The sequence below is a fragment of the Erpetoichthys calabaricus genome, chromosome 18, assembly GCF_900747795.2.
Source record: "Erpetoichthys calabaricus chromosome 18, fErpCal1.3, whole genome shotgun sequence".
Taxonomy (NCBI): domain Eukaryota; kingdom Metazoa; phylum Chordata; class Cladistia; order Polypteriformes; family Polypteridae; genus Erpetoichthys; species Erpetoichthys calabaricus.
In genome coordinates this window covers 58,503,393-58,517,987 of record NC_041411.2, presented here as the reverse complement: position 1 = coordinate 58,517,987, position 14,595 = coordinate 58,503,393, and the positions used below count along the sequence as shown (strand labels likewise).

General features: G+C 35.0%; 1 protein-coding gene across 1 annotated transcript in view; it reads left to right on the top strand.

Moving 5' to 3' along the window:
* Positions 1-14,595, top strand: part of nup210 (nucleoporin 210) — a 293,306-nt gene that overhangs the window by 190,505 nt on the left and 88,206 nt on the right. The window contains exon 25 of the mRNA XM_028823964.2: positions 14,338-14,517. Within this exon, the coding sequence (XP_028679797.1) occupies positions 14,338-14,517 (180 nt within the window). The remainder of the gene's footprint in view (positions 1-14,337; positions 14,518-14,595) is intronic.

The following is a 14,595-nucleotide window of genomic DNA, read 5'->3' as shown; positions in this document are numbered from 1 at the left end:
CTATATACTAGGGCTGCACGATAACAGAAAAAATGATTATCACGATTATTTTGCTCAAAATTTTTATCACGATTAATAATGACGATTATTCCTTTGGTAAATGAAGTCTGTGACCAAAGCAGCGTAGCCTCGGCCAGTTATTCACAGATGCTGCCCTAATCATATTAGCTGCGTTGTCCGTTGTGATGCACACAAGTCTTTATTCCACCAAGCCCCAAGCGGACATCGCTTCTTTGAGGCCCACTGCAATAAACTCCGCTGTATGGTCTTGTGGGAAAAACGAAGTTTGCAAAAGCTTGCTTTTCATCTCAAACTCGCTGTCAATAAAATGAACTGTCAAGCTCAAATACGGTTCCGCAGTTCTGCTTGACCATAAGTCGGTCGTGGCAGCAAAATATTCAAGGCTGAGCCTGAGAATTTCTCTTTCTATTTCTTTTCGGCATTTCGCATACAGTGAGGGCAGCGCAACATTGGAAAAATGGTTGCGTGAGGGAATGCTATATCTTTTATCAAGTGTTGCGATCATTTTTTTAAATCCCTCACTGCTCACGGTGGTTATTGGACACATATCCTTGGCTATATGGTACGTGATCGCCTCTGTTATTTCCCGGTGTCTTTGCGAGCTAGGCAGATATGGTATTGCGTTGAACAATGTCCCTGATATTGTTGTCTGTGTTGTGGATGGCTGGTAATTTTTTGTTGTTGCTGTTTGTGCCTTCAGTCGTTGAAATTCTTGATAGTGTACTTTGTGGTGGCTTTTAAGGTGGTTGATGAGGTTTGTTGTGTTACCTTGGGACGTTTGGACGGAACAGGAGCAAAGTTTGCACAAGACTCGTACCTGATCAACATCACATTCCTCGAAATCGAAATAGTTCCAGACAACTGAGTATGACCCCTTTTTAGGAACTAACGATCGCACTTCTGCACCTTCCTCACGTTGCTCCGCCATCATATGTTTATTCTGACTGACTGTTATTGCTGCTATTGACTTCTACTGCTTCAGAAAGCGCTTGCAATCTAGACGCAGTAACGTCATAGTGACGCAGTCCAGTCCGTAAACTCAGCCCATAAAAAACAGTTTGGTCTTTATACTGTAAAATCGCGACGATATTTATTAACTGATCGTGGGTCATAAATATCGTTATCATGAGAAAAAAAAGATTAATCGTGCAGCCCTACTATATACCTTTTTATTTTTCATCCATAAACTGTTGCTTTGGTGAGTTATTTAACTCTGGCACCTTTTAATCAGGAACTTGTGATGTGTATATACACAATCAAAATATTATTTATAAATGAGCTTGTGATTGCAGTATGTCTAACACAAGATCAACTTTAGAAATATCCGACCCATCCACAGACAAGATTTGGACAAATGCTAATAATAAAAAACACAGCAAAAGTATATGACTCAAAATTCAGTATTGTCTTTGTTTCTTTGCATTGTCCCTCAGAATTATATAGATGTCATTTTTGGAAGGTCGTATGCCACTTAATAGTACCTCAAAAACTATTACAATCACCTTTGTTGTGACTGTTTAATTATTTTGCATGATAAACTCAACTTTGCAGAGTGAACCATGAAAACCACCCACATCATATCTACAACTGACACTGCTATGGGGACATGTCTGAACACCATGTTGTAGCAGGTGCCATATGTGCTATTGTTCCGTTGGCAGTTTGCTGCTCCGTAGGGTGCGTAACAGGGAAAGTGGACACTGTAAATACACCTTTAAGGGGAACGTCATAACAGGACGGTTGGTGCTGAAGACTTAAAAACCGGAAAAGAAGGGGAGAAAGGGAAACATCTTGTGGTGGAGCAAAGGGAAGCGATGAGATTGCGCCAAGAAAAATACCGGATGGAAAAAGTTTTTTTTGTTCACTCAGCGACACAAGACGGACTCTTTTTTTCTTTGGTTTCGCTGATGATTCTTTGGACCGGTAGGATTGAACTTTTTTGATATCGGCTCGACAGCAAGCATATTCCGGTAGGCTTTCTCTTTGCCATAAAACAGTTAAGACAGTTAACCTATATGGACAAACTGGTTTCTCCTAATCATAAACATCTCGCTCCTAAACCGGGGAAGGTGGTTTTGATTGCTTGTACTTGTTTGTTTGTTTTTTTTTTGTCTATATGTAAAATATATGTGTGTAATTTTTTTTTTGCCTCTTCTTTATTTTGTGATATGGCTTGTAGTTTGATGATGAGCTGGGACATATGGTGAGGGGTCAAATAAAAGGATGAGCATTGGTCACGTTGCCCCAATAAGATTTTCGATATTTAGCTGCTTTGCTCCTGCAGTTTTTTAATTGTGCGGCAACCCGGGGGTTAGTTGTTCTCCCGGGGCAGCAGTACAATGTGACCTATGAGATTCACTACCAAGCAATACATATTGTGTTGAATAGTTAATTATTCTACTGATGGTTGTGGTAAAAGTCAGTATCTTTATTAAAGAAAGAAACTTATCCTCAACCAGGACAAGTCTGATAAAATGTTTTTGAGTCGGTAATCAGGAAGGAGTAAAGCTGTTCATTTAGTTATTTAATTACTCCTTGGCAAATGCCTTAGATGGAGCGCACAGCAGTATTTTACAGAATGGTCAGGGAAATAAAGGATAGAGATTAATTTTATAAATTATTGAATTTGCATAACAGTGCTAAATTAATGCTTACATATCATACTCTGATTTATTGAACAATATGAGGTGCTTTAGCATAGAGCACAACTGTCCTAAAATAAGTCCTTCTCCGTTATATCCTTGTTCTCAGCTCTTATTCTGTTATGAAAACTATGCAAGTGTCAAGTAGCAAGTCTTACTAGGTGCATGAATGAGCCATTTTCTTGAACCATCCCCTTGGAACATTCTGCTTGTTTACTTTACAATTTCAGCAGCTTTATGACATTTCTAAAACAAATATTTATATATTTCAATGTGCATTGCAAACCAACATACTATTTGTACCTCTAAATTATTCTCTCACACTCCCCCTTTTAGGGGCTTAATAAAGTCCCACTAAAACTCTTAAGGTCTGGTGTTTTACTTTAAGACCAAAATATGTCCCCCATTTGGGGCTCAAAAGTAAAAGTTCCCTGGCCATACAAATTTGGGGGAAAACAGAAACCAGTATAAATCATTAATACCTAAGATAATCACATAACGGTGAACAGAGAAAATCAAAGTCAAACAACATGTATCAAAGTCCTTTTTCTTCATCTGGGTATGTTGGCATTACATACTTTCCTCTATAAATGTCAAATTTGTGTCCCACAACCTCGTAACTTCTAAGTATGAAGATAAAACATTGTCAACAACTATTTGGTTTCCTTCTAATCCAAAGTCAAGCAAAATGACACCTTTTATTGGCTAACTAAGAAGATTACAATATGCAAGCTTTTGAGGCAACTCAGGCCCCTTCTTCATGCAAGATGTAACAGGGTACAACACCCTAGTACTACTTCTAATCCAATAAAGGTTAGCTGTGTTTGTTTACAAAAATGTACCTAGTCTTGGATTTTTGTATGCAATCAGACTATCTAGTAGTACCATTTGTAGCGACACAAACAGCAAAGTATTCACCTGATACACTTTGTGTGTGTGTGTATATATATCAGTGGCGGGCCTGCAAGGCCTTCTCTGCTGGCCTAAAAAAATATAAGAATATCTGAATCACAAACTGATGTTAATTATATTTTGTCCATGAATACTTATTAAATAATTCCAAATAGTCTGTCCACTTCCTTTCATAGCTTTTCCGATGGTTGTGCTGCTTCCAGACATGTATTTTCGTATTAAAGCATTTAACCAATCACATTTCAGCCATCATTTGTTGCCAGGCAGGGTCAAAGTCAAAGAAGTCTGCCCGGAGGCCTTCAAAATCCGTTCTGCAGGCCCTCTAACACAAAATAAATGTCGATTAAACTGTTGCTTCAACCAATCAGATTTTGAGTTGGTTTCACTAGGGCCCTCTAGCAGGCGTACAGCAATGTCACCGTATTCAGACCTGTTGATTGGATAGGATGGTGTAATAGAAAAATCTGAATGAGAGCATCATGGGGCAGCTGTACACATTGGTATATTTGGCGGTGACCATTCCCGTGTCCACTGCTTCTGTCGAGTGGACATTTTCAGCCCTAAAGCGAATTAAAACTTATGCCAGAAATACGACAGGGCAGGTTCGACTTTCAGCATTAGCTTCGATGGCGATAGAAAGGGACTTCGTGGTGGAACTGAAGCGCACGGATAATCTGTACGACAGAGTAATTGAACTGTTTTTGAGGAAAGAGAGGAGGATGGATTTTGTTTACAAATAATCCAAATTTTTGGTGAGCAAAATGTTGTGATTTTCCTAAATAATATTGTAAGTTTATGAGTTATTATTGATGTTTTTTATGTGTGTCGCAGGCTGTACCTGCAGTAGAAAGGAACTTGTTCACCCCTGGTTTGTCTATTCAATAAAGGCATTTATTGTGGCTACAGGAGTTATCTATCTGTGATGCAACGGCTCTTTATACTGTATTTCTGCATATTAAGATGGTTTTTATAACCATAAATTAAATATATATACTTTATGTTGCCAGTGATACAATGATCAGAGAGTGAGTCCCTACACAACCAACCATGCTCACATTCTCATGCTCTTATCCACACAGTTACCCCTATTTACATAAAACTGTGGTCTTAAATTAGGATATCACATTTGTTGCATAAAGCAAATAGTTATCTTGCTGAAAGTAGGTGTCATTCCTCCATAGAGAAGACTTCAACACTACTTTCATTAATGCAAGCCACTGGCTTATGTATTTAAATTGCAAGGGTGGCACTCAAGCTTCTTCACAGATGTTAAAAATCATCCACCGCCAGCTTTCTAGGCTTTCCAATCTCGCAAACTGCACACTCACCACTCCATGCTTAAGACACTCCAACTCTGTTGTGCCAAATTATTACTTTGTTTTGCTATCTACTATGTTACTTAGGCCCCAGAAGCCATAATGTTATTTGTCCTGTATTGCCACCAACTGTTTCTGTCTATATGGTCTTAAGTACCCTAGCTCCCAAAAACAATGTTAGCACTATACCACAAACTTCATTTCCCTTATACATTGTTCTACAAGCTTTAAAAAGTTTGTACTATACCCTGTATCTAATTTAGAATGTTTAATTGTAACACCCAATATCATAGTTTTTGTCCTGATGTTGTGTCAAATCCTAACACATTCATATTAACATCTGTTCCACTCTTTTGTATCAGTTACTGCTACACAAATAAAATTAACATCCATCATGAAAAACAATATTTATTTAAACAAATGGTATATTTTGCTTTGTTTTAAGAGTTTTCTAGTTTAAACTATTTCTTCACGTTATGTTTTTTAGTTAGCCAATAAAAGGTGTCATTTTACTTGACTTCCCACTACATTCATATTGGCTAACACGGTACAACACCCTAGTACTACATTCACCTTATGTTAATAGATTTAAACATTTTGTCCTTAGTGTCTCTAGTCCCAAAACACTTATCATTTACCATCCCTTAAGTTTATAACCATTCATCATAGTTAACAAATGTCCCTTTATGTTAAACTCTATATTCATTCTCTTATTTAAATCAATAGCCAAGAAAGCTTAAATTGGACTGACATTTAACTGGTAATGCTGCAAGTGGTAATATGATCATTACTACTATAATGTTATAAGTGCTAGTAATCATGTGTTAAATTCTGATTAACAGTCCAAATTACATAAAAACATTAGTCCTTAAAAGTGACTGGTCTTTTCTCACCAAGTATCAATAGACTTATTAAAACCTCTATCCAAAAATACTTACTCTTACACATTGTTTTTATTCTAAGTGCTGACCATGTTATGCTAATCACATTTCTTAAACTATTCAGTTACAACCCCAATTTCAAAAGAGCTGGGACACTGTGTGAAATGTAAATAAAAACAGAATGCAATTATTTGCAAATCTCATAAACCCATATTTCATTCACAATAGAACATAGAAAACATATCAAATATTTAAACTGAGAAAATGTATCGTTATAAGAAAGAGTAAGGTCATTTTTAATTCAGTGGTAGCAACACTTCTCTAAAAAGTTGGAACAGGGCTATGTTTACCACTGTGTAGCATCCCTACTTTAACAGTCTAAATATCTGGGAACAGAGGAGACTAGCTGCTGCACTTTTGGGAGAGGAATGTTGTCCCATTCTTATCTGATATAGGATTTTAGCTGCTCAACAGTCCTGGGTAGTCTTTGTTGTATTTTTCTTTTCATGATGCACCAAATGTTTTCAGTTGATGAAAGTTATGCACTATAGGCAGGCCATTTCTGCACCCAGACTCTTCTACTACAAGACAAAGCTGTTGTAATAGATGCAGTATGCTTTTTATCATTGTCAAGCTGAAATATCCAGGTCATCTGGATGAGAGCATATGTTGCTCTAAAACCTGTATAAACATTTCAGCATTGAAGCTGCCAGTTAAATAGGCACTAATGCACCCCCATACCAACAGAGATGTAGGCTTTTGAACTAAGCGCTAATAACAAGTGGGATGGACCATCCCCTCTTTAGTCCAGAGGAATGGCGTCCAGGTTTTCCATAAAGAATTTCAGATTTCGATTCATCTGGTAATAGAACAGTTTTCCACTTTGCATCGATCCGTTTTGAATGAGCTTTGGCCCAGAGAAGACAGGAGCATTTCTGGATCATGTTCACATATGGCTTTTTTTTTTTTTTTTTTGCATGATAGAGCTTTAAACTGCATTTGTGGTTAACATGCCGAACTGTGTTAACAGACAATGACTTCTGGAAGTGTTCTTAAGCCCGTGCAGTGATTACCATGATATTATCATGCCTGTTTTTAATGCAGTGCCACTCGAGGGACCTAAGATCATGGGCGTCCAATACTGATTTTCTGCCTTGTCCCTTGCACACAGAGATTTCTCCAGATTCTCAGAATCTTTTGATGATCTCATGTACTGTAAATGGTGAGATATTCAAAGTCTTTGCAATTTTATGTTGAGGAACATTATTCTGAAATTGTTCCACAATTTGTAGACGCAGCTTTTTGCAGATTGGTGATGTTCTGCTCATCTTTACTTCTGAGAGACTCCCTCTCTAAGGTGTTTTTTTTGTTATACCCAATCATGTTACTCACCTGTTGCCAATTAACCTAATGAGTTGCAAAATGTTCCTCCAGCTGTTTCATTTTAATACCATTTACTTTTCCATCCTTTTGCCCCTGTCCCAACTTTTTTGAGACATGTTGCTGCTATCAAATTCGAAATGAGCTAAACTTTTTTATGAAATGATATGTTCTATTGTGAGTAAAATAAGGGTTTTTGAGATTAGCAAATCATTGCATTTTTTTAAATTAAATTTTACATAGCGTCCCAACTTTTTTGGAATAGGGGTTGTATATTATCCAAATTGCTATGCAGGTAAAACTCAAAATAATGTAAATTCATAATAATCGTGCAATTTTTCCATTAAAAAAAACAACAGTTAGAAATATTCAGTAAATACATGTTGCTTATGAAAAGTGTTCATTTGCCTTGCTGTGCCTGCAGATAATTTAGCTTTTCCTCCTATACCTTCCATAACTCCATGGTTCAAATTTTCCTTGAAAGATATTACTGCAGAAAAGAGCAGGATTCTAGTACCTGACCAACAACTGTCAAACAAGTGGATGAACTGTAAGGCGAATCAGGAACAGGTAAAGTAGGCTCTGGGAAAGAAAGTAGAATGCTGCAGTGTAAAAGTGTGACAAAATTTATTCTCTGGTGAGGATTTAAGCAGGTCTTGGGGTACCAAAGGATATCAATATCTGGAACTCTTGATCTGATGAATGTTGCTCTGGTCTTGATGCCATGCAGGCTGCCCTCTACAATTCTGGTCCCATAATGATTTTTCAGCATAAATGGTTAGCAGCAGGGACCCATGATCCCTTAAACTGGAAATTGGTCGATGGTCTGGTCCATGGCTTGATCCCCTCTCTGGTATGACTTATTTCTCTTTGGAGTCGAATGATTTGTTTTTCTGCAGACCTTTGTCACAGCTTAGTTGTCAGGTTCAAATTCAAGCGCTCTCATCTACAATGTGCTAGGAAAAACACTCTTTACCTGCAGATGTAAAGACTTGAAAGTTTTGTTTCATATTATTCTGTATTATAATACTAATTTTTGAAAGTTAGTTATGGATCACAAAATAATATTTCACAGTGTTACGCCTGTTTCATTGGGGCAACCCCTTATCAAAAATGATGCTCACAGTAAAATAGGGGGTCATTTTATCCAGTCTCTCTACTTGTCTCTTGGCCAGTTTGTTTTTAATGTCCAAAAAATAAATTCTGCAGGTGGTAGGCACAATGCACAAGTTTACATTCATTGTATCGTTTATGTTCAAAAATAGATCCCTTAATAAAAAAAATTTAAAAAAATCTAATATCTAGTTTGGCCCTTGTTGTGGACTCCACTCAATTAAAAGCATACTCATCAAGTCAATCATCACAATATAAAATAAACTCAATCTTAATATATATACCAAGGATAAAGCAATCGGTTGTCTCAAAATTTTCAAACCATTGGCACATAAACTTTGCTGCTATGAAAATAACTTTGCAAGCTAAATATCATCCTTTCCCCCTTTAAAGGGAATGTGAAGCAAGGGGGTATTGGTGAGTGAAAACTTTGAAAACAACTTCATTAACATTGCAAGTTAATAAATGGCAAATGTCATAACTCTCCCACAGAGACCACAAATACATACAGCAATGGGATACAACAGCAAAAGAAAAATGAAGGCAGTATGATGTAGGGGTTATTAGTTAAAGAGCCATGTTCTGTGGAGCAACGTTGTTATAGTTAATGAAAAATAAAATCAAAACTGAAACTATTAATAATATAACATTTTCATAAACTGAAATAAAATTAACAAAACTATAATGAAAAACTAAACAAAATTATTAAAATAACTGAAAAGACTAACTGAAATAAAATAATAATTTGCTAAAAATATTTTGTTTTCGTAACAACCAGTCTTATGCAAGGGCTCACCTGAGCTGCAGGGATCCCAATATTAATTGAAATATATTAATAAGAATTTCATATTTGGTTTTTGAATAAATATTCATGCCTTTAGTCTTTAACCCATGTAACTTATAACTCTAAAGCAGAAAGTCATCCAGCACAAGCTGCCCGCATATATTCATTCAGTAAACGGCAGCTGGCAACAGTGGTCCGGTGTTCACACAGCATTTGCGGCGACAGATTAAGCTGAATACAGGTGCCTAAAGCATTTTAAATAGAAAAAGATTTACTGTGCAACAATGACAGTTCTTCAGGAGCTGATAGTGAAGGCATGATAGATTGTGGTTCAAGTTTTTAGTGAAGAATACCAAGGTGATGATTATGCTTTGAATTTATTAGCTGTAATTCTGACTAAGCCCAATATACAGTATATACAGCAATTAATACAGCAGCACTCACTAAGCTAAATTCCAGGCTGCATAAGTCTGATGTCTGTTATGATGAACTGCCACATTTTTTTGTGCTTCTTTTATATCAAGATGTAATTCAAAAGCCTGAAGTTGGAATGTGCTGGTCAACAAAACCTTTACCGTATGGACAGAAAAATCAGCAGTGAATAAAGTTTGTTTATTTCTCAGGTATCTGTGTTTTGTTAGCAGTAATTCACCTGCCACTTTGCACAGGAGAAAACCTTTTAGAAAAATGATTGAGAGAATGACAAGGTCAACATGCAAGATCAGTGTATTGTTGCTGACCAATCACTTTTGCTTTAAAAAGGTTGTGTAACAACGAAATGATACAAAACTTGTAAAATTCCTGAGTTGGCAATGTCTCTACTGAAATACAGGTAGGTAGGTGAATAGAGTCTGCCAACCGGTGAAAAACTAAACATACTAATATGTTTTTGTATTTATTCTGTAATTAATATCTTTTTTAGATTACACTCGCAGCTCGACATACCTGTGAAAATAGTCCAGTAGCAGAATTATGTTTTAAAATATTTATATTCCTCTTTTCAATCTTTCTCTTTCTCTCTCAAAATAAATAGTTGAAATATTATACTCTTTTTTTTTTTTGTTGTTGTTGTTAACATTAGCCATGTCATATATATATTGCATACATATACTATTTTTGTAATAGGCTGGCATCCTGTCCAGGGATTTTTTCTGCTTTGCATCCAAAACTGCAGGGATAGGCTCCATGTTTCCTGCATTCCTGCTCTGGATAAGAAAGCTTAGAATATATATATATATATATATATATATATATATATATATATATATATATATATATATATATATATATATATATATATATATATAGTTTCATTTATTTCACTCAATACAGCTACAGTAGGTGTGGGTCTGCACAATGATTCAAGCCTAAGAGCCCTGTTCTTCCTAAGCCTCGATCTTCATAATCACACCTGTCAGAACACCGTAGAATCTATTGTCTGATTTTTGATCTTTTTAGGCTTGCCGGTGGCAAAATTCTATCTATAAATTGTATGTGCCTGAGATGGAATCAATGATAAATATGGTTGGTGGAAAATAACAAAGACTAGTATGGGAAATTTTTTAATACAATATTGAAGGCATTAATTGTAAGCACATTGTCTTGGAGCAGGATATGTTTAAACACTCCTAAATTCCATCACAAATTGGCCCATTCTGGGCAAGAAAAAGAAAAGATGATAAGTACCAACAGTCAGCACACATTTGTTCAGCACAAATTACATAGAAAATATTTTTTAAATTGCTCATATACTGTATCAGGTTTTGATTATGCTTACTTTTATCAGACAAAATCAATGCCAGATAGTAAACCATGTAGTATGGTAAGCTTCTACTAACATTAAACTCCTATCCAAACCTATTAAGTGTACAGTTCTGTCTGATTGTGATGCAAAACTCCATAGTAGATCTTTAATTATTATAATTACTAAAACTAAAATTGAAACTAATATACAGCATATAAAAATCAAATAGAAATGTCTTTCTGAAATAAAAAAGTAAAACTAAAAATACAAAATAAAGGAAAAGTAAACTGAATTTCTAAGTAAGATTAGAAATAATACAGAAATAAAAACAAACTTGAAAAGGCAAAACTGTAATAACCTTGCTGTGGAGGTTCCTTTAGAGATTAAGTAAATTTGGAAATGACTTCAACCCCTCATCCTTGAGCTAGAATCTGGACAGGCACTTTTTTGTCCCCTTTTCATAGAATAATGAATGGTAATATAACATCAATGTCCTCCAGAGAACATATTTCAGACAGCATAGAAGTCAAAGAAAAAATTCACAATCTGGACTGGTAAATTCCTAATTATCTTTAGAAATAACATCAAAATATACTAAAATAATTAAGCTCCACATTCCCTTCTTCTATTTTTTAATTATAGAATGTTAATCAAGTATATGCAGTCTTAGAATTTATATATTCAAAAGAAATTTATATTTCACTATGTCTTATTTTAACATTTCCCACATAAAGTCCCGTAATTATTTCAAAGGTTACTTAGATCATCTAAAATACACCTACTAACATCTCTCAACATTTAATCATAAAGCTAAACAGTTTCATTCAACATACATTGCAGCTATGCGTATTTAACCTATGGATTGACAATTTAAACAAAGTGTCCTGAATGTTTCTTATAATTATAGAAAATAAAGCTAAACCTTCTAGTCATAAAGTATACACATTATCTATAACAAAAGAAGTGGATGGGAAAAAGAAATCGCTATATCTCAGGCATCAAATACCTTATAATTAATAATATTGATTTCTTCAACCCATAACCTCCCGCTAAAGCTAGTTAATCATGCATGTTTTTTCGTTGATATCTTCTGGGATTTTCCTTGCAGCTTCCAGAGTGTTGGCTCTGTACAAAAAAAGAACAGTCTACATTTTGTTAGTTAACCCCCCTTTTGTACAGCATATCTTAGTGTGGGAAACTACCTGCTCTGGAAGCCAGTGCTCATCACACACACACTTAGTGTCCTAGAGAATATGTCTCCCCTTCCATCTAAGTCTTGCCAGTACTCAAAAGGAAGGTAGTGTACCTTAGGTTGTGGAGAATCCATGATTGGCACTGATTGATTGATTTTTTGAGTTGAACCTCAAAACAAATCTGATAGTAAAATCACTATTATTTTGTGATTTATATTTTTTTTTTATGAAAGTCATTTGTAATTGAGGATGAGGGACATGACATATTATAGGTTACTTGTGTTATTTAGGAAATAATGTTATGGCTGCATCCATCTTATTTTTCATGTTGGCAAAATTAACAAGTTTATTTCAGAAATTTGGTTTAAAGCAGAATCTTAATATTGGCACCTAGTAGCTTCTGTCAGTCAAGTGTGCTTGCAGTTTTCTAATATAGCACATATTAAATTTTATCTTCATTTTCAAAAAGCTTTTGATTAGAGGCAAATGATCAAACTAAATGAATTGAGAGTTCAAGGTGAAAAGTGTAGATGGGTGCAGTTCTTTTTTTAAGATACTGAAAGCAAAGGTTTATGGTAAGAGGAATGTTTTCAGAGTAACATATTAAAAGTGGAGTCCTTCAGAGATCAGTGTTCCATCTTCTTCACTAAATAACTGGTCAACTTTCCCTCCTTGAGAGGTTCCTGTATCCTCTGCTACCATCTGGAAAATATAAGCCAAACAAGACTTTCGCTGAAGGCACAATTTAGGAACTGAAAGAAAAGGAGACCAATATGTTTATTCCCATGCACTTGTCTTTTGAAAGTAAAATTTTATCCTTCTTGAATATGAATATGAATGTATAAAATATGATTCAGTCTTCTTTTTCTGCTTCTGAAGTGAACCTTGCATATTTGAGCTGTGTATGCACTGAGATAAATACCCATATTAACAGTGTTGGCAAGTGTGAAGGACACAATTTATATTGTCCAGCCTGTGAACCGCAATGCTGTAGACTAAGAGCAGACTCCTAGAATCTGGAGAACTGTCTCTATGACAATATTAATGAACCCAAGTGAAGAACCAGACATTGCCACTCTTGCAGTACTGGCACCCTAAAAGACAGCCACTCTATTCAATAACAACATAGGGTAACTCACTAGGAGTGTTTTATAGATAAGTAATATTTTAACTCAAACATGTTAAATTCAATGTTGTATAACTCCAAGTCGGTTTTACTGTGGAATATTTACGATTCAGCATGGAAATCCTGAATGTTGATGTTATGTTATTTTTGATCAATTTTTGCATTTTTTTTTTTTTTTGATGTTCATACACTATGTGCTGTATGTTTACAAGTTTTTTTGACATTACAATGGTAATGTTTAAGTTATGTAGCAGGTAATTTAGATCTGTTTGTGATGGTTTTATTTGAATATCACTTGAAATTAAGTTGCATATTTTTATACAACTTATTATATATATTTTTGTATACATTTTTATTTATTATGACGCTACAGAGTGGCAATGTGTTAAATGTTGGTGAAAAGTTCAAGTAAGAATTTCACTGCACTGTATGTGTGACAATACTATAACTACTCCAAGAAGTAGTTCTATTTCTTTGATAAGAAGTTTGACTCTACACATTGATGTCAAAAATAGTATATGAATGCTATATGAGGTGAATATAATGTCACATTCACAGATTAAATGTGTCACTTACAAATTGTAGATATTGAATGAGAACAGACCTACTTCAGAGATTTCATGAATAACTCGGGAGAAATTATAGAATCGCATTCACAATCAAAGACGATTACATGAAGTTACACCAATAGGAGTAGATCTACTTTAGGAGTTGTAGTATTCAGTCTGGCATTGGACTTTAGGCTTTTTTTTTTTTTCCTTCTTAATGAGAATACGGTATTCAAAATGATTGAGACATCAAAGAAACACAGTATAGGCTGAAATATAGTATAAACAGGGATTAGTTGATATATGGCTATTTGGTACAGTTAGATCTAGATTATCATATTAAAAATATTAAATTATTGTCAGGTCTGTCATTTTCATTAATATCTTTTGTCAGTCATTAGTCCAGACACTTGCAATCCCTTGTTTGAGATTTGCTAATGCCCGCTAGACCTTTCTTGAAGCTCATTTCATGTGAACTTTTGTAAATTTTAACTAAACACTACAAAATGGCATTTTTTTCTAGAATGAAGCTAAATCATAACAGAAAAGAAAGTAATGTATTATAAAGTTAACTTTTATTATTAATAAATATATTCCTCGTGTAAATTGATGAAATATCCAATCTTGTCACTAATGTTTTAAAAAATGAAAGTTCTCTATTATCCATGGTCTTTTAGATAACATCAGAAGGAGGACCACAGCCTCAGTCCAACATTATTTTTTCTATTGATGATGAAACAATTGCATCAGTTAACAGCATGGGACATGTCAGTGGTGTTGCCATTGGTAATGTGACAGTCACTGGAGTCGTGCAAGCTGTGGATGCAGAAACTGGGAAGCTGGTTATAATATCACAGGTAATCTGCCTTCAGTATAATGCAAATCCCATTCTTGTCTTTGCTGAAAATGTACCTTTCTTAAACTGTGTCTTCAGC